A 26,646-nucleotide genomic window follows, 5' to 3' on the forward strand; every position below is an offset into this window, starting at 1 on the left:
CTAGAATTTTCTACAAAATTGGCAAGATAGAAAATGATGGGTAAAGATAAACTTTTGAATAAATTAAGTTAGAGCTTGAAGATAATGATTTTGGGGAGAAAAAATAAAGAGAAACATTTCCTTACTTTGTAAGATTTCAAATCATATTATGGAGTACTATTTCAAATCTTGGTAAGGATCGTTGAATTCATATGGATTATCAAATTGGCAATACAATGTTGCAGTCATCTAAGTTTCAAGAAAAAACTCAGATAAAAAAATATAAAAATAAAATTAGTTTTGGACTTGATCCAAAGTTTTGAAAATGAACCACTGAAGTACACAATTAAAAATTAAAATTTAATGATGAAAAATAATCATTTTTTTTTAAAGTTCATTAGAGTTTTTGTCCTTCACATCCTTGTGGCAACTGATCATGTTTTTGAATGTCACAAGGTGAGCTCAATGACCCCTAGAAATATTTTAGTAAGTCTAATCTTTACTAAAAAGAAATGGGATTTTAAATTTGTTTTTAAAAAAAAATAGATGAAATTTTGTTAGAAAAATCTTGGGTTTTATGTAAAAGGTTAGTTCTAGATTGAAAACGATGAATAGAAAATAAAGTTGAGTAGACATACTATGGAGGTTGGAGATGACTGATTTTGAAAAAGGGGGTGAGGGCATTTAAGCCTTTTTCATTTTAGTCTATCTAGATTCTAGAAGCAATCCAAATAAAAATATTAAATGCTTAAAGAAACCAGAGATGATATCGAAGAAACTTTAACTGGAAACGGTAACAGTTTGCTCGATCGAACCGATTCTCAAAACACAATGTTCGATGAGATCGCAACAAAAGGTGATTTGACTCAGACTCGGTCATTCCGTACCTGAATCCAAGCTTCTCTAAAATAGAGGCTCCCACACGAACCTGAATCTCCACAATCGCAGCGTTCGGTAGCATATTAACCAAAAGTTTCCTCAACGTAAGTAATTGGTCCCTCTCTCTTGTTGTGACGTCGGTGAGGAGATGATTTAACAACAGAGCCTTCCCAAAGACTTGGGGTCATTCTCTCTTGACAATATTCATGCCGAGCTGACGTGTGTATGATCAAAGAGAAACTTTAGAAAAATCAATTTCCAAAAAATAGTATGACTTCCTTGAAAAATATTTCCCTTGTGGAAAGGTATTGGTTTTTTAATATTTGGAGGTTGGGGTGTACTCAATGAGACAATAACATTAGGATTTTCCCGTCCTGCCAATTTTCTTAGGAATTTAAGTTCAGAAAATATTTTCTTAGCATAAAAATAAAAGATTCACCTGTGGAACTCACAATCATACAACAGCAAAGCACATTTTCTAGAAAAATCATTTTCCTGCTAATTTTCCAAGGCGATCCAAACAGACCCTTCAACATCGTAAATATAATTTAAAGCCAAATAACACCCATATTCCCAAGCTGCTACATCTATGTTGAACATGTCATCCTTTACAAACAAAAGAAAAAGGGAAGGAAAAAAAGAAAAGGTCGGCTACGTGAAAACTGATGCAAATAGATAATGTGATCATTTAGGTAGCTCACCTCAAATGAACGACAATAATACACAAACTCGTCTCTGTATCTAAATCTTCATTCTTAGCTTCTGACAGATCTATTTCTGTCCACTTGGATAGCTTGGGTATCTAGTGTAGACAGGATCTGAGGCATCGACATTCCCCCAGAGACAACAATCTCTGCATTCACAGTACATATGAGATATTTCAGATCCCACTAAGTGGTGTCAAGAAAAAGATCAATGGAAAATATTAGAAAAAAAGATAGGGTCAGTTTTTTAAGTATGGCAAATCCAGTAAAAAAAAAAGGAAAGATCATCGAGTTATATGATATCATTCACGTCAGTCAACTTTGTCGGTTCAGGGTAGTCTCCTAAAAGAACCCATACAATGGCAGGTCTCAAAAGCCCTGAATGTGAGCCGTATCACATGTATGAAAGGAAAGGTCATCAAGTCATATGATATAATTCACATGTATCAACTTTGTTGGTTCAGGTAGTCTCCTCGACAACCCCAATAAAACGGCATATTTCAACATCCTTGGATGTGAGCAGCGTCACATGTATGGAAGCTTTGCTTTTTCAGTCCAAAGATAAGTATTTCTCAAATGAAGAACAAATATATCCACACACAAAAAGCACTTACCAATTCCTTCACGGACTGATAAGTTTGGTCTAATAACGTCGTTGGAATTGACGAGAAATATATCGCCAATATAAAGATGATTAGTGGGAACATAGACGCAGCACAGCTCCTCTTCTCCGGAATAACTCTGGATTAAAGAAAAAGTTTGAACGTTAATATCATTGCCAGTCAATGATTGAGCTATGTGGATGAAAGGAATTGGGAAGGGTATGTTTATTATATGGGAATATGGGAAAATGTAAGAGTGCCCTGGTTTGAGAAATCCATAACACCCTCAACATAATTACAATAAAAAAGTCCATCAAGTTTCATACAAAAATAGTGAATCTTACAACTTCCCATTTGGAAAACTCAACAGTACTTCCACCATCTTCAAGGAGGAAAAAAAAAACAATTCCTACTACTCTCAAACTTACTTTTACTCTCAACGAAGTTCATATTTTCTAATCCTTCTTCAAGTAAACTACTTCATTATAATTTCCCTTAAGTTATAAGGTTTATAATTACATTCTCTAATCTCTATTCCCTACTTTTAAGTTATAATTTCTTCCATAACTTGTATGTTACAAATTCATAATAAAGATTTCATGTTTTTTTTAAATGTGTGAGTTTAAGCATTCTTACATACTTATTAATATAAAAATACAATGAATTGTAATGAAATTGGAAATAAAAGTAAAAAAATTAGGGTTGTAATAAACTAATAATGGCCTTGTTTTCTATTTTTTTTATTAAAACATAGAAAACAATGCAAATGTATCATGTGTGATTCACACATGCTTGGCCACACATAGCCGTACCTGTAATTTGAAAACATTGGAACTACAATTACCCGAATGCATTTGTTTTAAGTTTATCTTTCCTACTATTTTCACTCATCCATAACATCCTTACATTTGCTATGCACAATTTGTTAACATGATGCTTCTTGACCATCGAACATTCAACTTTATAAGGCATAGCTAGTGTTACACCCAACTTACACAATTTTCCTTTTAATTCGATTGGTACATGTTTGTCACACAGCACTCCAAAAAAATACCTCCAATTTAACTATCTAGCTTTGATTATATGGGCAATATCTTCTTCGATCTCTCCATCCTTCCATATAATAGACCCAAGAAAAGGGAAGTAGTCACTTTCGGGGTATTTTTAGAACATTGCTTTTTTACTCGGGATAAAACCAAATTGTTTATTGAATATATCTGTTTTCTGTCTAAACTTGGTTCAACCCATCTTTCCCATGGTCTCATACTGTGGCCCATAAGTTTAATATCCCAATAGTTATTACATCTCTTAAGGTTTACTAACTATGACACTTTTCCTTCAATCATCCAACATTTTTTTAGTCTTTAAAGTATTGTTGAATAGCTTAGTTAGCCTAGACAACCCAAAACTTCCCACATATTTTCATACTTGTATTCGTATACCATCTGATCCTAAGGCCCTGCAAGTTTTCATCTTTGCTAAAGTTGTTTTCACTTCTAAAACCCTAATCCTATGGAAGCGTGTGCTCTCAAATCTCCCTTGTATCTCTTGCTAGATCCAAGCCTCTATGGTGGCCCTCATATAATTATTTTTAAAATAACCCCTCCACCTTCCCTAATCTCTTCATCACTTCCTACCGCTCTCTCATCTTCACCTATAACAATCTCTTCATAGAGTGATATGTGAGACCAATCTGAAAAATCTTAGAAGATATATCGTCGTGGTCGGGTAACATATAGTACGACAGAGATGACAAGTTTTACAACGTAAGAATTGTAACATGGGGTTTGTTCAGACCTGAAGGATGACAGTTGAAGTGATGAATCCGAATGCGTATTCTCCAACGCGTGGATGCCTTATGATTGCCACTTCCTTGAAGGCTTGAGTGTTCTGATCTGTAATAATAGTCAAGCAGGACATTAGCAATGTCAAACTGAAGTTATTCAATAAGAACATGATGAGAGTTCGGGTAAAGTATACCGGGTGATATGGCAGCACTAATTTGCTTGGACGCATTATAGATATGGCGAACAAATGGCATCCGTTTGATAAACCACTCTCCGAGGCCCAGAACAGAGGCCCCCAGCCATGATGACATGAACACTCCAACCACGAATATGAATGTTATGGAAGTTATGAACCCAAGACCTATTTAAGAGTAAGATGAAAGAGAAAGTCAAAATATTCAAGAGACAAGGCAAAATAGGGAAATCATTCATTTGGGAACCCACAAAAAAAGTGCAAAAGAATCCACATAATTGTTGGACAATTAAACGGGAAATGTAATGAGATATTATGAAATTGTTATGTAAGCCATATATGTTAAGCACTGATGCAAATTGTCAAACACCACTTAACATGTTTGTCCCCCTTCCAATGCAGTTGTGGTTACTGATCACAGAAGTGAAGCACTATCCTCCTTTTGTAATATTACTACGCTCTACTCTCCTTAGTATATTATACTATAGGCATTTGTCCTTACTTTTGGCAATGACAGTCAATATTTCACTACATGACAAATGATGGCAAAGGATATGTGAAGGTAAAATGAGACTCGTGGTAGCAGATTCTAGTGGAGAATTAAGGTTTGCAGCCAGAAGGCCATTCCATTCAATTCATTTGGTGTTTAGTTACAAAGGATCCAAACTCTGGCCAACTTCAAACGAAATCAGGTTTAGGATCAAAATTCTTGTAAGGTCAGATTCTAGGAAGACTTCAAAGCGAAGTAAGTCCTTTTTTTGTGAGATTTTAAGGTATTTGTCCACGTCTTTGTTGTGATTTACTGGATACTGGGGTTGTCAATCTAGTCCAAGCTGGAAACATCCAACACAATTTTCTTGAAAAGATGTTGACCTGTTTACGAAAATGACTAACAAGTATGGAACAAAATAACCCATGGATGAAGCCAGAAAAATCGACGCTCCGCAACAAGGCAGGATTGTTGACCAGCAGTGTCATCAATGCTTAATAAACAGATGGTGGCAGAAGCAAGTTAAGAGAAAACTTACAAAACTAGTGAAGCATGATCCAAATAAATCCTAATATTTACAAGCCAAGCATGTCCTCATAACCCAACTCTCCATCCCTTCACCCAAAAATTCTTAGATTGAATGAAAGGATTTAGTAATATAAAAAAACCAAGGAGGTGTCTTCAGTTTTTTTCTTTTCGTTTTTAAAGACGTGACGTAGTAAATAATTGCAAATACAAGCACGCATGCAATACAAATCTTTCTAAGTAACTATGTCAATCTTAAACTTGCAATTATTACGTAGTGGCATGGTTTCAGACCCTTCCATCTACCAACAAAAGGGGGGATGATAACACATGAGAAGAAGGCCCAAGACAAGAATCTTTAAATAGGTTTATTGCATCCCTTAAAAACATCATCCCTTATAGCTCCAATCAGAATAGAAAGGCGGAACTATTAAAGCAACACATAGAATACATTTCTGTATTACAACATAAGAAGATAGTTTTGTGTTTCTTCCTCCAAGAAGCACCTTACCATACTTGTTCGATTTTTAATATTGACTACTGGATAACAGTAGATGTAACAAAGGTTGAAGATAGTACATGTGGCTCTCAGCTGGAACATATATATTGAACTTTAAAGATGTTAAGACAAAATTTGTGAGTTTTTAGGAACCCTCTATGGACTATATAATTCCTTTTGTGCTAATTTATCTAAACCATCTGTAACTAGCACATTACATAAGGATGGATTCCAAATATCCGGGAGTAAAGTGAATGGTAATTACATTGAATGCCCTACATTTACCATAAATCCAAAAGGAAAAAAAAAAAAAAAGGAAAAGGAATGCATACCAAAGATGTTGATTCCAAGTTGGGCGTAGATAGGAGAGAAAAAGCCATCCACAAAATGAATAAACCACCATGTAATATAGAAAGTAATAGCTATAGGAAATAGGATGACACTGCAAAATGCAATCTGATTAGAAACAGATATACCACTAGAGAGCATGCAACAACATACTCAGTTTTCAACATGGTTAATTAAATCACGTTATATTTTTCTCAACAATAAAACAATAACAATGATTGTCAACATGGTTAATTAAATAACGTTATATTTTCTCAACAATCAAACAATAACAATGATATGGGAAATACACTTTTTTTCTCCCACAGAGACATAATAATCGTTCTTTTTTCTTTTCTTTGTTCAGACCTTTTCTTCATTCATCCAATTTCTAGACTATCCAATCAAACTTATCTTGTGAGACATTGACCGATTACACGTGACTAGTGAACTGTAATCATGCACATGTTGTACTTATTATTACAAAAATGTCTTATTCAAAAGGTTATTGTACACAATAAAAGAAGGGGCATCGCACAAATTTATAAAATTAAGTGTAAGAATTATACAAATATATTGTCATCTAATGGTGTTAAGGGTTGATTTGGAAGCACGATTAAGGAATTATTGAAGGTAGGGCAAAATAAGGAATGGTAGGAAAAATGAGAAAAGAGAGAAACCATAAATATAAAAGTGATCATACAAGGGACGAAAAATGAGAGAGAGAGAGAGAGTTGTAAAATTCATTCAATTATGTTTGTATTACAATACAAAATCCCAATTTATAATCCACTTAAATTGATATACATTTTTTATTGAGGAAGTTCAGAAGATTTTAGATTAAGCAATGAAGTTGGATATAGTTTCTTTGACCATGAATAAACCTTGTGATGCATGAAATGAAGGATAAAAGAAGCACTGAAATGCTCAAAAATGTGCACATCTACAACAGACTAGCAATATTTTCATTTTTTAAAGGCTATCATAATTCACACATATCTAGAGCAGACATCCACAATAATCTAGTACAATAAAGTCATGTCTTCTCCCAGCTCCACAACTTCTATGCATAAATGGTGTGATAAGCTAAATTTTGAAGTATAATACAACCCGTGAGATTTAGACCTTCAACTAAAGTGTTAAGGCCTATTCTAAGAACACAACCCTTGACTCCAGGCTGTTCCGATGAAAGCACGCCCCTTGGATGTGAATTATAGTCTAAAAATCTCACTAATTGGCTCATTCTATTAATCCAGCAAATTAGCGAAATTCCACACTTAGAGCTTAAAGGGGATAAAAAGCAACCAAATTAACTGGAGACTTAGGATCATCCAATCACTGAAGTTTGTGAGATGGTCCATCCAGGAGGTGATCCTTCACTTGAATAGAGTATGGATAAAAAATAGTAGTGGTTAAACAATTACTAGCAAACCAAATGATTAGTTGTTTTAATAAGACTTTCACCAGTAATCAGTAGGAAAATAAAGTATGGATGTGCAGGAATTTGGAAAAGAAATATTCACCATCCAGTCATGAACTTTTTCGAAGCCCAGCTCCGAACAACTTTATAGAAAGCCTGCAAAATTATGGCATTAAGGGTTCAATTACATGCCAAATTTTCTTAATGGGGCTGTGTAAAAACTGCATATGGAGAGATATCTATAGAAACACAATAAACATGTTTCTGCTGATTAATACAACCATGTAATAGCACAGTAAAGCTAATATTTTGGAAGTGGGCAATTTATACTCAACGAAAGTATAAAAGATCGGATGGCTTATTAGAATCAAACACATTTAAATTCAACCAAATAAGATTCAACGTGCTAATATCCAAGAATAATGGCTTTTCTTTATCAATGCACGAGAGTTTCTTAACTAATAATTTGGGTACTCCCAAGGCACATACAAAAGGCCTACGCATGTAAGAAATTCTTGACAATCTAAAGTACCCACCTTATGGGACTAGCTCAGAAGATTTGCTTACCATAATTCAACTCCATTTGATGATCCTAACTACCTAACCAATTGTATTATTTCTTGCATCAATTAAGATTTAAAAAAAAAAAAGATAAAGAACATGAGACTTTTAGTGAACAGTAGCGAACAAAAAAAATTAGAAACGGGATTTAGGGGGAAAAATGGGTTCTCAAAGAATTCCTGCAAAGGAAGAACATTGATTTAGGTTCGGAGAAAAACCCGTTAGAGAAATGAAACCAAATTAGGTTTACGAAACACCCTTGGAGCCAAAAAATGATTAAAATCGACAAAATTTAGAATTTACAGAAACCCGATCCGGCAATCTAACAAAAATGGGTTCTGTACAAACCCTAGAAATCAAACCATTCAAATAAACGAAAAGAAAGGGGAAAAAACAAAATGTAAAACCAAAATGGTTTCCAACAAACCAACCGATTCAAATAAGGGGGTAATCCAAAGTCCAAACCCCACAAAAAAACAAACCAAAGGTTCTAACTAAAACAATCAAATAAATTAACAAAGCGTAGAGGAAAGAAACCCCAAACACTAAAGATGGAGAGAAAGCTGACCTCTCTACCAGAGTGATGAGAAGAAGAGGAGGATGAAGAAGAAGGTTTGGAAGAGGAAGCTTCATCGTCAATGGAGTCTGCGACTGGTATCAGAAGTTCTCGATCTCTTTCTCTGTTCGCCATTAAAATCGACGATTTGTCGTCGCCCATCACAAAAAACAAACTCCTCTGTTATACAGAGAGGAGTTTCAAAGGAGCTTAGATTGACTTCGTTTCTTCCTCCGTAGTTCGTATGCTATGTGCCGTGGTCATTGCTGTGGTGCAACTTGGTCCGGTTCAAATCAAGAACCGAACCAAATCGATAGGTTTAGACTGGTTTAATTCGATTTGGAACAAGTTGCAGTTTGGTTCAAGTTAAGAAAATGGAGAACCGATCAATTCGAGTCGGGTCTCAGTTCAAGGCTTGCATGGAACTGAACCACTCTAGGAACCGGTTTTAAGAATTCGGACAATTGATTAATGATTCTTTCACGACTAATGACTTATTATATGAATTTTTATTTTTTATTTCATTAAAAACATGTTGTTTTCAAGTAGATTTATAAGATATTAACAACCCATAAAATCAAACCGAAACAAATTCGATTTGAATTTGAAAATTTGATCCAATCCAATCGAATAACTTCTAATTGTTCCCATCAAGTCTAAATTGACTTTGGCAATGCGATTCGACTCAAAACGTTAAAGATACCAAATCAATGGTTCTTTGTTATAAACTAGATTAATATATGCTATAATCTATTCTTTATAATAATTATAAATCTTGAGGTGACTGATTCATGATAGATTCTTCTAGGTTTAAAACCATGATCATGTCCCAATAAGATTTAATTTGATATGAATCCAATATAGGGGCAGAGCCAAGATTTTATTATAGTGGGGGGCAACTATACTTAATGGTACAGTTGAAAAGTTTGAATATGAATGATTTTAAGGAGAAATTCAAAGATTTTTTTTATTGGACGTTGAACAAAAGGCTATTTAAATCTCTTCCAATTAGTCCACGAGAGAAGGGGGCAAATGAGTTATGTATTTAGTTGAGATTTGATAAAATTCCGATACGATGGTTATATACCATCTAAATCCAATGGTCTGGACAATTGAAACAACACCACGTAAGCAAGTCAATAAATTCCCACTGTTTCGAATGTGGGATTTCAGTGGCCATCCATTTTTAAAGACCTGGATTAGGTTATATAAAATAAAAACAGTAGAGGCCTGATTTTTTTATTTCTTTTTTAAATAAGAATGGTTCTCTATTATTTATTGCAATTTTCTTGGTTTTTGGCCTTTTAACCAAAACTTTATTATTTGGTGCTTGTAATTTATGAAAAACTAATGTCATGATAGGGCTTTGCAATTTAATCAAAGATTTTAAAGACTACATTGTAGAAAGGATATTTTTTGACTACCAATAAAATGACTCAACAAAAATTATGACAAGGAAAAATATCTATAACTCACACACATCCACGTCAACTAGTGAATTTTGAATGACTTTTTCAAGTCAATTTATTGCAACTTTATTTTTTATTACCAGGATTTTGAGGGTAACATAGTAAAAATGATATTTTTGTTAAAATTTTGTAATTTTGAAAACTAACATGGTATATTTTTTAATGTAATGGTGGGGGTATATTTTTTAATTTTGGTGTACAACCACTTCTACCCTGACTAATATATCTCGATATTATAAATATAATAGTAAAAATTCATGCAACTAAGTAATAAAATTAAAATTCATCTAAGGAAAATTCTCATTTTGTAATTACAATGAAAATTCAGACTTAAAAAAAAAATGTTTTAAGCATTTTGAAGGTGTTTAAAATGGACGGCTACGGAACTTCCAAATTTAACAATTAAAATTCAATGATGAAAATTGAGGTTTTTTTAAATAAATAAAGTTCATAGAATTTTTTCCTCTACACCCCTAGCCCGTGGCATTGGATCATGTTTTTTGTGCCACAAGACGATAGGTTCATGAAATTTTCTTTACTAACTTGATAAGGAAGTGTTTTTTTTTTTTTTTTCTTTTTACCAAATCAGCAATCCAACACCACACAACAGCCCTGTTGATTTCATTTAAAACAATATATGTTTTTTTTCCACTTGATTAGGTGTTGAAAGTATCCAACTACCAAACTCTCAAATTTAAATGTTTAGTTTAGTTTATTTTTTATTAATTTTTTTAATTTTTAAAAATTTGTGTGGCATGCTATCATGTTTTCGGATGCCACTTGAATGGTGGTAATGAAACATTCCTTAGCATGGATATTAAAATAAAAAAGAAAGAGTAGGACTCATGGAAATTTAAATAATTGATTAAAAAGACTTTAAAAAAATGCCATGATTTGTGAGTTAATATGAGACAATAGTAATTTTATAATTTAATATGGGGACAACTACTTGCATATATATTACAAGTAGGGGTCAAGCCAAGATTTTCTTGTAATGGGGGCAAATTATAGTTAATGGTGCAGTTGCAAAGTTTGAAAATAAATGATTTTAGAAGAAAATTCAGAGTAGGAAGTTCAGATGTTTAGGTCATTTTTAATTAGTCTATGAGAAAAGACTCAATAAAGAGGCAATATCATCTGTTTTTCTTTTTTTTTTTTTAAGGGGCACAAAAATAAGAGGGAGGTGAGGGGCTGAGAGCAAATGGGGAGTGAGGTGATGGAGTGGGGGGAAAATGAGGCATGCAATTAGTTCAAAAAACAGGGATATCTCAAAGTTTTGTGGGGGCAACTGTCCCCACTAGCTTTTTACTAGCTCCACCCCTGAGTACAAGTCATCTCTTGCATCACAATCTTAAAAGAAATATTTTTTTTGGCAATTTTTAACACAATCTCCCCTTCCGTGCTTTTTTTTATTTTGATTGAAGGGTGGAAAAAAAAAGTCTTCCTTATTTTTTTTATTTTTCCAATTGAAGGGAAGAAGAAGATGGTTTGCATTCAAATATATATATTTTTAGCACAATCAAACCAAGGAATTTTACGAAGTAGTGGGTGCAATCGATTATAGGCGGCGGGCAAGTAGTCACACCCTTTAAAATACTAATTAGAGCAATTTTGAATTTGCATCAAGACACCCATCTCATTATAATATTGAAAATAAAAAAAAGGGTTTTTTTTTTATACTTTAAACAAATTACTTTACCATTCAACCATTGTCTCATTATAATATTGACTATGAAAATCAAAGAATATTTTCATAATTTCAACTAATTAATTAATAAAGGTCTCATCATAATATCCAATATTGAAAAGGAGTTTAGTATAGTGTAGTTTCATATTTTAGTATTTAACAAACCTACATTCCCCCTTATCTCATTATAATTGTAAAGATCATTGGGTCACACATTGATTATCTCTTCCAGAACCAGCATCGATCGGCCAATGTGGCCGCATTGACAATCCAAATGTCACAACCTTCTAGATTTCATGGTACAACTCTACTTCAAAAATTAAATAAAGAAAAGAAAAATCAAAATTTTGTTGTTCTATCCATGATTGTGGGTTGAGAGAATCAATGTTAAGAGTAGAAAAAAGATGTAAAAAAATTGAGGTATTATAGGTTTTAACATTGGGTAAATTATACTTTGACCCCCTTGCGATTTAGCATACTTTTCTGTTGACCTTGTAACATTTTGACAATTGCACTTACCTCAAATATCCCATATGATGCTAAAATTCCGATATTATTTTACTATTTTACCTTCTTATTTTTTTAATATATAAAAAAAAAAATTGAACTAAAAAAATAAACTATAAAATTGTCGGTCAATCTAGCGTAAACATCTACATTCTCATGTTTGAACCCTTTAATAGACAGGGATATTTTTATTTATAAAAAATATATTTTGAAAGGAATAAAATTATCTTTAAAAAAGTAAAAATTATTCTTTAACTGGTTATCAACGGCATGTAGACAAAAGGGAGGTGGGTAAGCTTGTTAGATAAATTATAAGTGAGGTTAGTATAATTTTCAAAGTTTTAAGGCGTCAACATAAAATTATGCCAAACTATAGGAGGTGAAATTATAATTTACCCAAATATCAAGGGACCGACCATTGCTAATCGTTGATTGCACATCGACCTTAAATTTTTTATTTTATTTTTATAACCTCTAATTTTATCTACTCCTTGCACTTCAATACATAACATTTTAATGTATAACCTTTATTTTAATCCGTAGTTTTATATATGATTTGTGATTGATTTTACTCGTATTCTCTATGAATCCAACTTAATTAAGGTGTTGATTTTATAATCTCTATTTAAAAATTAATATTAATAAGGTATTTTAATAGCACGTAACTTTGTAAACATGATTCCAAAATGATAGTATTTCTTGTAAAATTCATTGAATCAACAATAATTTTTGCGGACATAATTGAGGAAGAACAAAAATGAGTGCAATATTTTTTAAATTCTTTTTGGAGTGTAATCATGCGAATGGAGTGCAAACGAGAATTTTTAAGTAGTGGAGTGTAATTGGTAATGGGTGGTGTGCAACTAGTCGGTCAGAAATGGATAAAGGTTCACATCGACCTTTCTTCCTCATTCCACTCCCATTGTCTAATATTCTCATTTATCTACGAAATCGATCCTATAAAAGCTACTTCTTTTCGAATTTGGCCCCCTCTCCATCTCGAAACCCTAATTTTTTTGTCGAAATCGATCCCATAAGAGCTACTTCTTTTCGAGTTTGGTCCGCTCTCCAATCTTAAAACCCTAATTTTTTTGGTCTGTGAGGGTATAAACGATGGTTTTCTACTACAAAGCTCGACCAGAGGAAGGAGATTATACCATCTTCATGGGCTTGGACAAGCACGAGAACGAAGAACTCATCAAATACGGATTCCCAGAAGATATCTGGTACAGTATCTATATCTCTATATCCCCCCAATTTCATCCAATTCCCTTATTTTTCCCCAATTCAGCATATCATAGGTATAATTCACTGCTTGAAAGAATATTTTTTGTTAATTGAATCCGTTTAAATTTCCCTTAGTTTGCGATGAATTTCTGCTCAATTTCTCTCTGCCCAATTTCATCCAATTCCCTTATTTTTCTCCAATTCAGCAGATTATAATTATAATCCACTGCTTGAATGGGTATTTTTTTGTTCTAATTGAATTGGTTTAAATTTCCCTTATTTTGCATGAATTTCTGCTTATGACAATAGATTCACAGATTTTTTTTTTTTTTGGCTCCAACTTTGAATAGTTTTTCCAGATTTTGCATCTTGCGATTACAATTTTTTGTGTGTTTTCAGAATTATCTGGTTGATATTATTAATTATTGATTGAAAAATGGATTTTCCTGGTTTTGATTTTTAGGTTTCCAATTTATATTTTATTTGTAGAATTTTCCATATTCATTTTGCCTTGTTTCTGGTGCTCTATATTTTCAGTTTACAGTTTTGTGCCCTAATTTTCCTTTCCATGTATACAAAATGCTTGGTTTTACACTTGAAAGTACTAATTTTGTGTTCCAAATCATGATCGTTTCACGCCTCTGCTGCATGCTCTATCATTTTGGATCAGTTGTGCTTGCTTTTTTCTCAGTTTACTCATGTTTCAATGTCACGCCCTAACGCCCTAACAGTGTGTTTGGATTGAGAGAAATGGAGAGAAAAGAAAAGAAAAGAAAAGAAAAAAGATGAGTTTCTCTCCATTTCTCTTGTTTGGATTATTAAGCTAGGAGAAAAGAGAAAAATAATGGAGAGAAAAGAAATGTCCATGACTAATAAGAGCACTAAAAATTTCAACTCTACCTTTTTTTCTCTCCAAACTTGAGTTTTTCTACTGTTAATCCAAACAAGATGGAAAGAAACTGGGTTTCTTCTCTCTTTCTTTTCTTTTCTTTTAATGAATTTCTTTTCTCTTCATTTCTCTCAATCCAAACAAGGTGTAAGTTTTTGTTATAGATTAACTGGTTGCCACAATCAAATGCCACACTTTCAAGAGCCATTTTGTTTCTTTCTTTTTTCTCTTTATGGTTAGTCAAATTTCTGAGTGGAGAATAGGAATATCTTGTAATCCACGTTACCTGCAATTCTCTACTTAGTCAAGCAAGGATTAAAATCCCAATCTTGTTCAATATCTTGGTAAGTTGATGTAAATTACTTAGGTAACCGTTGTACTCTACCTCTAACCCGATTGAAAACCCATTCTTCTCCCTCCTCTTGGGTGAAACTCTGATAGAAACTTTATCCCTTGCCACCTCTCTCTGTCTTTTTTTTCTTGCTACAAAACCGTTTGCTTTCCTCTTTCTTTTTTTACCTATTGTTCTAAACCCAGGCAAAAAACTTCCCATCTCCTTTCTCTCATTTCTTTGAAATAAAATATTTGGAGCAGATTCAAACAAAACCAACACATGGGTTTACATGTTTTTCCTATTAAAAGGAGTAGTTTGTATCTTTTTCCTATTAAAAGGAGTTCTTTGACTTTTTCTAGTTTTCCCCTTGTCAAAGAAAAATATATGGTTGCCTAAGGAAAAGAAAGAAAGACAATAACAAAGAAAAGTAAACCATAAGATATGAGTTTTAGATCCTAACCTAACATTGACTTTTATATTTTTTTGTCTAGTAACCTCACACTTATTTTTAAAAGTATTCTATTGATTGTTTGATGACAAGGCCAGCAGCCAGTCAGATCTCAGTTTTCTCATGTTTCAATGTCATGCCCTAACGCCCTAACAGTGTGTTTGGATTGAGAGAAATGGAGAGAAAAGAAAAGAAAAGAAAAGAAAAAGATGAGTTTCTCTCCATTTCTCTTGTTTGGATTATTAAGCTAGGAGAAAAGAGAAAAATAATGGAGAGAAAAGAAACGTCCATGACTAATAAGAGCACTAAAAATTTCAACTCTACCTTTTTTTCTCTCCAAACTTGAGTTTTTCTACTGTTAATCCAAACAAGATGGAAAGAAACTGGGTTTCTTCTCTCTTTCTTTTCTTTTCTTTTAATGAATTTCTTTTCTCTTCATTTCTCTCAATCCAAACAAGGTGTAAGTTTTTGTTATAGATTAACTGGTTGCCACAATCAAATGCCACACTTTCAAGAGCCATTTTGTTTCTTTCTTTTTTCTCTTTATGGTTAGTCAAATTTCTGAGTGGAGAATAGGAATATCTTGTAATCCACGTTACCTGCAATTCTCTACTTAGTCAAGCAAGGATTAAAATCCCAATCTTGTTCAATATCTTGGTAAGTTGATGTAAATTACTTAGGTAACCGTTGTACTCTACCTCTAACCCCGATGAAAACCCATTCTTCTCCCTCCTCTTGGTGAAACTCTGATAGAAACTTTATCCCTTGCCACTCTCTCTGTCTTTTTTTGCTACAAAACCGTTTGCTTTCCTCTTTCTTTTTTTACCTATTGTTCTAAACCCAGGCAAAAACTTCCCATCTCCTTTCTCTCATTTCTTTGAAATAAAATATTTGGAGCAGATTCAAACAAAACCAACACATGGGTTTACATGTTTTTCCTATTAAAAGGAGTAGTTTGTATCTTTTTCCTATTAAAAGGAGTTCTTTGACTTTTTCTAGTTTTCCCCTTGTCAAAGAAAAATATATGGTTGCCTAAGGAAAAGAAAGAAAGACAATAACAAAGAAAAGTAAACCATAGGATATGAGTTTTAGATCCTAACCTAACATTGACTTTTATATTTTTTGTCTAGTAACCTCACACTTATTGTTTAAAAGTATTCTATTGATTGTTTGATGACAAGGCCAGCCAGCCAGTCAGATTCTTATTGATGTAATTGTACTAAGCTACATATTTAATGATTCTTGACCCTTATTTTCAAGGATTATCTCATATGTATTGAACTGGAAGTGCTAAATCATGTTGAGTATGTGAAAAAGTTCTTCACAAATTTTCTGGGTCACTGCCAATATGAGAACTCCTTTAGCCTAGGCCAACCTACAACACTGTAGTACAAAAGCTCCTGATAACTCCTTTAGCATGTCTACCGTCACATTAGCTGACCTTACTATCCAAGAGAATACGATGTTCACAGGGGATGGCAAGCTCTGAAGAATTTTGAGAAGAAAAAAAGGAAGAATATTGCACAGGCCAAACTACGCTGGAATGCAAAATGCTTGTAAAAACTCTTTTATAGCATGTCCGCTTTCTCATTATCTGACAATTTGGAGTCTCCTCCTTGCACTTTCTTCTTTCTTCAGTTGTAAGCTTATCTATTTGACTAGAGATTAACTTTAGGATAAGCTAATCATGTATCATGTTGCAACATCTATTTCTTAGAAGATCAATCTCTTTTCCCTCTCTTCTTGAGTGTGGCCACAATTCACAGTCTTGTTCGAATATGTAGTTGGTTTTTGGTTTAAGTGTGCTTGATTGGTTCTCTTATCAATATCTGCATCTTTTAACTTGTAATTTACTTGATGGTTTGTGTCTGTGGCAGGTTCCATGTAGATAAAATGTCATCTGCCCATGTTTATGTAAGACTGAATAAGGGCCAGACAATCGACAACATAAGTGAAGGTTTACTGGAAGATTGTGCTCAGCTTGTCAAAGCAAATTCCATCCAAGGTAAATTCGTCAACGCTGTGTCTGTTTGTTTTGATTTTTTCCGCTGTTCTGCACTGCCAGTTGCTTCCCATAATCATGGATTCATTTAGGACTACAATTCGTACAAGGAGAATTTAAAGAACATGTTCTTGTTAGCTTCTATTCTTTGCCAAGGACGAGGAAACATGTACCTAAGAGCACAGTGAATGTGAAATCAGTTTTATGCTTCTCTTATTTGCTGTACTACAAAGGCGCTCCATTTTCTAAGAATTTTCCTGCGTGGACTTTGTTTCTAGGGTTTTGGAACGCATAACGATTAGTTATGTATTTTTTATATGATTTTAATATACATCATATTTCCTAAAGAATTTTTTCTACATGGTATACTTGATATGTAGCGATGTCTGTGTGCGTGCGTGTGTGTGTGTCTGTTGGGGGGGGTTGGGGTTAGTGTATTTGCCTCTGTATCGGTGTTGGATACAGACGCACGTATCAAGTGTTTGTTACATAGCCTATAATTAGCAACTAGATATTGCTTTCCTTATGCTATATATAAAATTATATTTGGATATGGTTTCCTTATGTTATTTCTTCTCTCTTCATTCACTGATTTTGAAAATATGCGTGTAGTGATAAACCGTTGTTTTCATCTAATATAATTTGGTTACTTGGCAGGCAACAAGGTAAATAATATTGATGTTGTTTATACACCTTGGTACAATTTGAAGAAGACTGCTTCCATGGATGTCGGGCAAGTTGGCTTCCACAATCCTAAGATGGTTAGTAGTCTATATTTTTTATTAACCTCATATTTTGTGGATTATGCCATTATAGTTTGCCTTGTAGCTGTCTTTCTCGTCTGAATTGAACATGTGAGGAAAGTAGATCCTTGTCCTTTTTGATCGATATTGGTGCTTGGTGTAGGTCCGTACTGTGAAAGTAGAGAAACGCTTAAATGAAGTTGTTAATAGATTGAACAAGACCAAGGTGGAAAGGAATCCAGACTTGAAGGGTAATTTTATGATTTCAACTTTTCTTTTGTAACATACTGGGTGGAATTTCCTTGAGCTTCTTTCTATCATGTTCTTGGACGGATCTAATACCTGTGTTATTATAAGGAAAGCTGTAAGAAATTTCTGGTTTTTCACATTTTTTTCATATATTGTAATTCAAAAAGTTCTCTTTTCCTCCCAATTTGACATATGGAAATAAATAACGTTTTTTGAGCGTTTCTTCTTAACGTGTCTTGCCTAAAGGGCATAGTATTAAATTTGGACATATTTCCATGAAATATACTGAAATGGAAATCTCCACAAAGCTTTGACACCAAATTTGACCAATAGTTCCCTTTTGTATAAATTTTGTTGGAAATAATAATTCATTTTGCATAAGATTTTGGTGGACAGCAAAATTTGACCAAAAGAATTGTTTTCCTTGTATAAAGATGCAATATTTCGTTGCAATATTTGCAATTAACAATAACATTGGCAATTTTTTACTGCTTTGAAAAATTATTCTTAAAAAATTGATAGAACTTGTATAAACAACAAAAATTAAATTTCCTATTGAATGACTTGTAAATTACACATAATATTCACCCTTTAGCAGAAATGAATTATGTTTAATTGGGCATCTATGTATTGTCTTATTTTTATGTACGCTATGCATGTCAGCAGATTCATATAAGCAGGCACATTCAATCGTCCATGTCCTAATTAGTTGGATATATTAATAATTTATTCATACATCTTTAAAAGCAAAATAAATATAACTGCATGAATGTGGTACTTAATAATTTTTTCAGGTAAGCAAGTATTTTACACATTACTTTGTATGTAGTTAAGGTGACATTACGGTTCTCATTTTCATGTAGATATGGTTGTTTTTGGTTATCAGTCTCTAAGATGCCTGTACCAACTTGTTGCAGAAAGCCATAGATCTTCATTTACACACTCAATATGGTTGTTTAATGAAAATTCCTCAATATTTCCATCGTTTCCTTGTAAATTGTATTAGTTTATGCATTAAACGAAATATTTCTACTAAATGTCTTCGTTTCCAGGTTGATCAAAATAGAGACCCTGAAACCGAAATTTAGTATTTATGCTTGTTCCTACTACAAGAAGCTAACTTGTTTTCTAACAATGCAGCTGAGAGAGAAGCAGTTAATGCAGCTGAAAGAGCAGAGAGAAAGCTTCAGCTGAGAGATAAAGTAAGTTCCATCTTCATCTTAATTAGAATGTTACTGCAGCAAGTTCTCTTCCGGAAGTTCCAAGCATTCTTTCCTGATCAGGGAAAGTTTAGATATGGGTTGTATCTTGTAGGTCTGCGCACAAATATAGGATATATATCGCAACCTAAAAAATTAACATGCCTATAGTTTGCATATATATGGTCCTTGACCAAGCCTTTTTTTAATTAAATCTATAATCTGACATTTTGGCCCAACAAAAGTAGTGTGGCCTACACTGGCTAGGCCTCTATTTGTTGGGTTAGAGCTTGCTCTGAAGTTTGTTGGAACAAGAATAGAGATTGTATGGCTTACTCATGGAGCATTGCTTATCTATCTTTGCAAGTCTGATCTTCATCTCCAATCTGATATCATGGTGTCTCGGTCTGGTTTGAAATTCTTGTCATGTTCCATTCTGAACGATTAAAAATAGTGTGGAAATCTGTGTCCAGCACTAGCCCTAGTGCCCATGTAATTGTTATATTTTCAACCACGCTAATTCAATTGGTATGGAATCAATTGAATCCCGATGAACAAATCTTGATCCTCCATTCAGTTGTGTCGAAAGTCATCATTTATTATGTCTAGTGTGCTATTAAACTCTCACTATATTCTACATTCTAGTATCGTGTCTCACCCCCACAATGATATTGAGTTGACTTGCTTGAGTCATCCCGTTTTGGATGATTCAAATAATTTAAATTGATTAAAAATTAATTATCAACACTTTGTGGATCAGTAGAGTAAACATAGGCCTAACAAAGTTTCCCAAGAAAGAACAAGCTTAGGTTAGGATCAAATACTGAACAACCTGACACACTTTTGGGCCTAACTGTTGAATGTTTGGTAGTGTTGGCAGACGGCATGTCAACCAGGCCATGCCATGAAGAACATTTTTGTACGGATAATTTTAAAAACACCCCATGAATTAATAAGGATAATCCACATCATAGCTGAATTATTGTCTTAAAAAATTCAGAATGAACTAATTTTTGGTGAGGATGATTTTTATGATGAGTTCCATTCCGAAACTACTAATCCCATCAAAATTGATTTAAAAAAAAAAAAAAAACCCAATTTTAATTGCTAAGTAAGAACTTAGCCCATTCAATACTTTTAACTGACAAAATAATTTGACTCATGTAAGACAAAATAATTCGACATTACGGCACTTAACCTAACGCACGTGCGGTGCGTCTAACTCTACCCTGCACTTATGGTTCACGAGCCAAAAGCTTACACGTATGAATGCTCAGGCTTGTAAGTTAGTTTGTCCACAGTTAAAATGCGTGCGCAGTGCGCACTACGCACTGTTAACTTTCTATTTATATACCTGTTCGAAGTCGAACCCAGACCCCTCGGAACTCTCAAACGCAACTAAAACCCTAACTCTCTCTCTCTCTCTCCTGTAAAAACTTTCATCTCCAAGTCTCGTGCAGCAATGACGACCACTACGTTGGACGAAGAAACAGTGAAGAAAGTTCTTCGTCAGGTAAAGATTCGATTTTTTCTGATTCGTGCTCTAGTTTTCCTCTTTTTCGAGTGTTGGATAGGTTGAAAAATCGTTTTTTTAACCTTTCAGGTCGAGTTTTACTTCAGCGATAGCAATCTCCCTAGAGACGGTTTCCTTAAGAAGTCGATTAACGAGAGTGAAGACGGAAGTATCCTTCACTTCAATTGATACTTTTACGTTTTTTTTTATTCCCCTAGTTCTTTTCGTTTTGATTTCACCCCCTTTTGAATTTATTATGTTGAACTTGACTGTGATTTTAGTGGTTAGTTTAGCTTTGATTTGTTCGTTCTCTCGGATGAAAAATCATCTCGGTTTGGGCGGGGATATCAAGCCGGAAGACATTTCAGAAGAAACGGTGAAATCTGTGGCTGAAACACTAAGGACATCTACTGTTCTTAAGGTTTCTGAAGATGGTAGGGTTACCTATTTTCTGTTCAATTACATCTTAGTCATATTGTTGTAGATCATTTTTTATATTTTTATTTCTATATTTTCAATTTGTTGAATTTTTTTTCAGGGAAAAAGATTGGAAGGAGTACTGAGCTTTCAAAACCAGAAGAGATTATAGAACAAGTGGACATAAGGACGATTGCCGTGTCACCTCTTGAGCATGACATCACTCAAGAAGATGTGGAGTCCTTCTTTGCTCAATATGGCAAGGTATAGTTTGCTTGATCTGAGATTAAAATTGCCAATTTGTTTTGAAGAGTTAAAACTCATTGTAGAGCTTGTGTGGGTCTGGTGAATTTGGTGTGCAAATGTGGCAACTTTTTTGAGAACCCATTGAATCAATGTGAAACTCCAGCCAGACTTCTGTTTTGAATTGATTTGCTACTATTTGAACTAATTCATTGCGATCTATGTAAAAATACAAGAACGCAGGATGGAATTGTATGAAACCCATAAAAAGAAATGCTCTTTTAATTTAGATACTTTCCATACTTGGTTCACTCAGATGCATCGTGTAATGAGTCACTTAGAGATGTCCTGGGTGATGTGTATGGTTTTATCTTTATGTCTTTGGTGGTTTTGGAGTCCCAAATGATTAGTTCTTAAGTTGGGCTTGGACCCATAGCTCAGTTGGTTGAACTTTGAGTTTGTGGTGTCAACTCTGGCTTGACCCCAAAAAAAGTGTCTAGTTACTACTCTGTCCACCCCATAATTCTGACAAATAATTAAGACTAGCAAGCATGCCCTGAGACTTGGGATAATGTGATATCTTATTAAATGCTTCATGTTTAACTTTTGGCCAGACCTTTCTATCTAGTCTCATTTACTTATTGTAAATTTTAGTGATCCTAGGTTGTTGTAGAAGTTCGAAAATGATTTAGTCTTATAAGTTGCATGGGTCATATTCATGCAACTATCATGTTTTCCATATAAATGGGCATTGTTTCTCTAAATATGATGTTCATGTGCTTGTTTCAGGTGAATAGCGTTAGGCTACCTCGTCATGTTGCGGACAAGAGGTTCTTTTGCGGCACTGCTTTGGTTGAATTCTCAACAGAGGAAGATGCGGGAAATGTTTTAAAGCAAAGTTTGAGCTATGCGGGTGCTGAACTAGAACTAAAACCGAAGTAAGATGTTTGCTTGGTTGTACAGTTCAGTAAACCTCCAGCGCTACTTAATGTCTAACTTTAGCTAAAGGCCTTATTTGATCTATTTCTCCCATCCAAACAGTATAGAAATGGACTGATTAATCTTCATAAAATATTATAATTACAAAAACAAAAAAAAAAAAAAAACCGAGACACAGATTTGTGAACATTTCCTAGAAAACTTTAAATATCATTATTGGCATTAAAGTTGTAATAAATTGGAACAAGTCATGTGGGCCTGTTAATTTGATGACTTTTTTGTAAACTTCGAGGGGATTTTCTATTGCTAAGGACATTTACTTTTATTTTCTGAAATAATTCATTAATGACTTCGGCAAAATTCTGAAATGATCTCGGACTTGTCAGTTTCCAGCAGAGAATCTTTGTTGTTAAGGTCTGTCCAATGCTGACAAAATTTTTGCCTCAGATAAATTAACAGGGAATTTAGTTCTATCTATGATGCATGATATTATTTTCATGGGATAACATATATCTGAATGCAATTTGGATAGCATGTCTTTTTTGGAGGTTATATTTTCTTAGTACGTTGCTTTCTGATGGGGTTTTCTGCAATCAAGGTCATATATTACGAGGAAGGACAATCCCTGTTTGTGTTTATCTTTGTACAATTTCTCTTATCAACTTCATGCGATTCAGGAAGGATTTTGATGCTGAAAGAGAAAAAATGATGGTAGAATATGAGAATTATCGGTCCACTACAGGTTCAACCAATAAAAGTGGTTCCAACACAGATGCAGAGTAGGTTCTTGCTAAAAGCTTTGAATCATTGAGATTTTCTTCACCCTTATTTACAATTGGTTAACTTTATTACCCCTTTATTGTTGTTGTCTTGGTGATGTCACAGCTATCCCAAAGGTTTAATTATTTCATTCAAGCTAAAACATAAATCAGCAGAAGGATCAACGGAACATAATGGCATCCATGAAACAACTGAACAAGGAGATGTTTGCGAGACCAAAGTGGAATTAGTTTCTACAGAAAATGCTCCTGGGGAGAGTGACCAGGAGGCCTCAGAAAAAGTTAATGATGGTGAAGAAAAACCTTTGGATAATGTTGAAAAGGAGAGTGGAGAAGAAGTTAGTGAGAAACTCACTGAAGAGAGTGAAGAAAAGCATACAAAAGATGCTGTTGTTGAGAACAAAGAAAAAACTCCTGAAGATGCTGCAAGTCAAGAAAGTGAGGAGAAGGCAACTGTTGGAGAAAGACCCTCAGCTGCTATGAACAAAGACAACATGGATATAGTCTTGCGTGAGGATCTAAAGGAAGTCTTTCAAAGATTTGGAACTGTCAAGGTATTATGTTATATCAAGTTCCTGACAATTATCATCTTTTTGTTTCAGCCATGCGTATGAATGAGGTCAATCTTTTATCGTCGGGCTTGCTTTTTTGTTGGTTAATTATCTTGATTAACAGAGAACCGATCAACTTATAAGGCCCTAGTATATTGGGCTATCCCACCTGTTCAAGCACTGTAGGTATCTACGCAATCGCCCAGAACGACATGTTTCTCTTTGACACCAGTTTTTTTGTGTGGAAAACCTACTCTTCAGCAGGATAGAGGACACCTTTTCATATTTTGGAGATACCTCAGCATTTTTAATTATTACTGCTGAAAGTATTGTGTTTCCATGGTATTTATTCACTCCTTGGGTACAGGCGGGCTAACAAGTATTGATAAAGTACTTGTATTACCGGAAAAATATATTAATTTTCAGTTTAAATTGCTAACTTAGTTTTTATTTTTATTTTTTTATTTTCTGTTTTTCATATTTGAAGTACGTTGACTTCAAAATGGGGGACGATTCGGGATTCATTCGTTTTGAAGTGCCTGAAGCAGCTCAAAAAGCTCGTGCTGCAGCAGTACTTGCTGAAGGCGGTTTAGTTGTGAAGAATTTCTTTGCTTCCTTAGAAGCAGTAACTGGTATGCAGCATTCTCTGATATGTATTTGATTGTAAGTGTTTTATACTAAGTTGTCTCTGCCACTATTACATGGGTATATCCGAGTCTGACAAGGTACAGTCAGTTGGACAAACACAGAAGAATGACACAGAGTATTACAAAATGTTTGGCATTAATGACCGCAAATGCATGTTCAAAAGAATAATTAACAAGAAGGTTAAGATTACTTCAGTTCCTAACATGTAAAAATAAACACCCAAATATATAGTAAAAGAAAGACCAAGTATCATCAAGGGCATACAATAAATGAAAAATACATCTGCAGAGCCATCACTGGCTTAAATCTTTGTAAATGCTGTAAATGCATGTGTAATTTTGCGTATTAAATAATTTTTGTTGTTGTATCTGTAATGATATTTGGTATTAACTAGCACTAATGAAGCTGTCATTTCATCTGTTACACACTCAGGTGAGGCTGAAAAGGAGTATTGGAGTGGACTTCGTGGCAGTCAGGAGCGACACCACCGTGGGTATAAGGGAAACCGAGGGAGGTGGGGATTGTGCTTGCTTTGTTCTATCAATATTTCTATATGGATTTGTGAATGATATATATATATATATATATATATATATATTCTTTTTGTATATTATCTTATAAAAGCTCTCCTAAAAACTATACTTCCCTCGGCTATTGCTTGGGGGGTGTGGAATAAGAGAAATAACAGGGTGTTCAACAATAAGATGAGAAGTCCACACGGCAGTTTTTTGGAGATCTTGGGGTATTTGTATCTTTGGTCTAAACAGAACATAGACTTTGGGGGAACTTCTTTTGATGACTTTGTTTTTAGATGGAACTCTTTATGTAACTCTTGAAGTTTTATCTTTATCTTTTCTTTTTTGTTTTGTTGCTCTTTGTGAGGCCTCCTCAGCCTCCTTGTACTCTTTTCCACTTTATCAATAGATTATACTTATCAAAAAAAAAAAAAGCTCTCCTAAAAACTAAAGACTTAAAAGCACTTTTTCTGGGGAAGTAATATGGAACTCTCCATTGTAGCATTTTTTAATCTCTTTCAATGAAATTATGTAAATCGGCAAGTCCCATCTTCTTTTTTGAATGTCCTGAAGATGTGGTTATTTATGCTTTTTGCAGGGGTGGTAGAAACTATCGAGGTGGGAAACACTTTGATGGCAAAAATTCTCGTTCCAGAGAGAACGATTCTGCTGTTGGACGACCAAATAAAACTCAGAAAGTTGCAGCGGCTTGAAAGCTATTACACCTCTCAGATGATTTCTGTATAACACTTTCTTCCTATGGAATCTCACACATTCTGGGAGAAGCTGGTCCTATGGTTTTCGTCAGAGCTAAGTTATATCTTAGAAGAGCTATGATAATAGTATTCTGTTTATGAATCCAATTTTGTCAAAGTTGAATAATTAATCCAGCTTTTGTTCCTTCCATTTCTCAGTTTGTAATCCAAAACTAAGTTATGTTTGAAGGTTTTGATACCTATAGTAGTGTTACTCTTGAATATTTTCAAACCGCGAATTCGTAAATACATGCCTGCCATCATATATAACATCAACCACAACGAAGCCTTATACCATTTTATTCTACAAATTGGTGTAGCAGATGAAAGATCCACCAAGCTTTATCTTGAATTATAGGGCTTCAAGCATTCTTTGTTCAACCTTCTAGTGTTTTGTGCATTATCTATACTGCAGGTCTTTGGCTTTTGGGCTTTCTTTTTCTAAATTTAATTGATCTGCTTATTGCTTCAATCATTTATTGCATATCAAGCGTGTGATTGACTTCCTGTTTTTTGCTACCTCTTAAGATATTTTTACCCACATTGATGCATTTTTTTCTTCTTCTGTTGAATGGCTGCCTCAACATTTTATTAGAAAAAGCAATTTACTGGGAAAATGATTGTGATAAAATGGATTTCCTCAGGAATTGTTTGCCTATGTTTTAGTTAAATCTAGGAAAATGTCAAAAAGAGGATTGGTTTTTCGGTTATGGGGATAGGGTTAGTAGTGAGAATTAGGATTTTCTTGTTTCGGAGGGTTTTTTTTTTGTTTTTTGTTTTTTGACTAGGAGATTGAACTTTTTCCCCGATATATATATATATATATATATCAGTAAAAACAATCATTTAAAAAAAAATATATGGTTTAGAAGTTTCAGTTTGGGCTGATTTTTATTTTTATTTTTATTTTTGGGATAGGATGCTCCTCTCATCTAAATCCCTCATAAGTGATTTAAAAATTATTGGGAAAAATCAATGGTTTACATTATAAGTTACTTTTTGATGAGATC

The 26,646-nt window shown here is 33.9% G+C and overlaps 3 protein-coding genes across 3 annotated transcripts; 2 read left to right on the forward strand and 1 right to left on the reverse strand.

The window, feature by feature from the left end:
- Positions 1-1,396: 1,396 nt before the first annotated feature.
- On the reverse strand, positions 1,397-8,764 carry LOC147412058 (protein CONTINUOUS VASCULAR RING 1-like). Its single transcript, XM_086455603.1, has 7 exons — positions 8,535-8,764; positions 7,509-7,561; positions 5,991-6,100; positions 4,145-4,312; positions 3,962-4,059; positions 2,177-2,303; positions 1,397-1,711 (listed from the first exon to the last, which is right to left on the reverse strand). The coding sequence occupies exons 1-7, from the start codon at positions 8,682-8,684 to the stop codon at positions 1,614-1,616; spliced, it is 804 nt and encodes a 267-aa protein (XP_086311729.1). The 5' UTR covers positions 8,685-8,764; the 3' UTR covers positions 1,397-1,613.
- Positions 8,765-13,080: 4,316 nt separating this feature from the next.
- On the forward strand, positions 13,081-19,462 carry LOC147412059 (uncharacterized). The gene is made up of 5 exons (XM_086455624.1): positions 13,081-13,411; positions 16,961-17,088; positions 17,743-17,846; positions 17,992-18,079; positions 19,218-19,462. The coding sequence occupies exons 1-5, from the start codon at positions 13,299-13,301 to the stop codon at positions 19,445-19,447; spliced, it is 663 nt and encodes a 220-aa protein (XP_086311750.1). The 5' UTR covers positions 13,081-13,298; the 3' UTR covers positions 19,448-19,462.
- A 1,165-nt stretch (positions 19,463-20,627) lies between these two features.
- On the forward strand, positions 20,628-25,868 carry LOC147412060 (la protein 1-like). The gene is made up of 10 exons (XM_086455613.1): positions 20,628-20,789; positions 20,880-20,958; positions 21,071-21,223; positions 21,328-21,470; positions 22,239-22,387; positions 23,066-23,167; positions 23,274-23,721; positions 24,206-24,350; positions 24,799-24,880; positions 25,480-25,868. The coding sequence occupies exons 1-10, from the start codon at positions 20,739-20,741 to the stop codon at positions 25,592-25,594; spliced, it is 1,467 nt and encodes a 488-aa protein (XP_086311739.1). The 5' UTR covers positions 20,628-20,738; the 3' UTR covers positions 25,595-25,868.
- Positions 25,869-26,646: the final 778 nt, after the last annotated feature.

The sequence above is a fragment of the Akebia trifoliata genome, chromosome 1 (assembly GCF_017979445.1).
Source record: "Akebia trifoliata isolate Shusen 1 chromosome 1, ASM1797944v1, whole genome shotgun sequence".
Taxonomy (NCBI): Eukaryota; Viridiplantae; Streptophyta; class Magnoliopsida; order Ranunculales; family Lardizabalaceae; genus Akebia; species Akebia trifoliata.

Coding starts and splice junctions, on each gene's coding strand:
- LOC147412058 (XM_086455603.1), bottom strand. CDS start 8,684: ATGGGCGACGACAAATCGTCGATTTTAATGGCGAACAGAGAAAGAGAT. Junction 4,313..5,990: donor ACTTGGAATCAACATCTTTG/GTATGCATTCCT, acceptor ACTCTTAAATAG/GTCTTGGGTTCATAACTTCC. Junction 2,304..3,961: donor CTTCAACTGTCATCCTTCAG/GTCTGAACAAAC, acceptor TCTTTAATCCAG/AGTTATTCCGGAGAAGAGGA.
- LOC147412059 (XM_086455624.1), top strand. CDS start 13,299: ATGGTTTTCTACTACAAAGCTCGACCAGAGGAAGGAGATTATACCATC. Junction 17,847..17,991: donor GCTTCCACAATCCTAAGATG/GTTAGTAGTCTA, acceptor TGCTTGGTGTAG/GTCCGTACTGTGAAAGTAGA. Junction 18,080..19,217: donor AAGGAATCCAGACTTGAAGG/GTAATTTTATGA, acceptor CTAACAATGCAG/CTGAGAGAGAAGCAGTTAAT.
- LOC147412060 (XM_086455613.1), top strand. CDS start 20,739: ATGACGACCACTACGTTGGACGAAGAAACAGTGAAGAAAGTTCTTCGT. Junction 24,351..24,798: donor TTCCTTAGAAGCAGTAACTG/GTATGCAGCATT, acceptor TTACACACTCAG/GTGAGGCTGAAAAGGAGTAT. Junction 24,881..25,479: donor TATAAGGGAAACCGAGGGAG/GTGGGGATTGTG, acceptor TGCTTTTTGCAG/GGGTGGTAGAAACTATCGAG.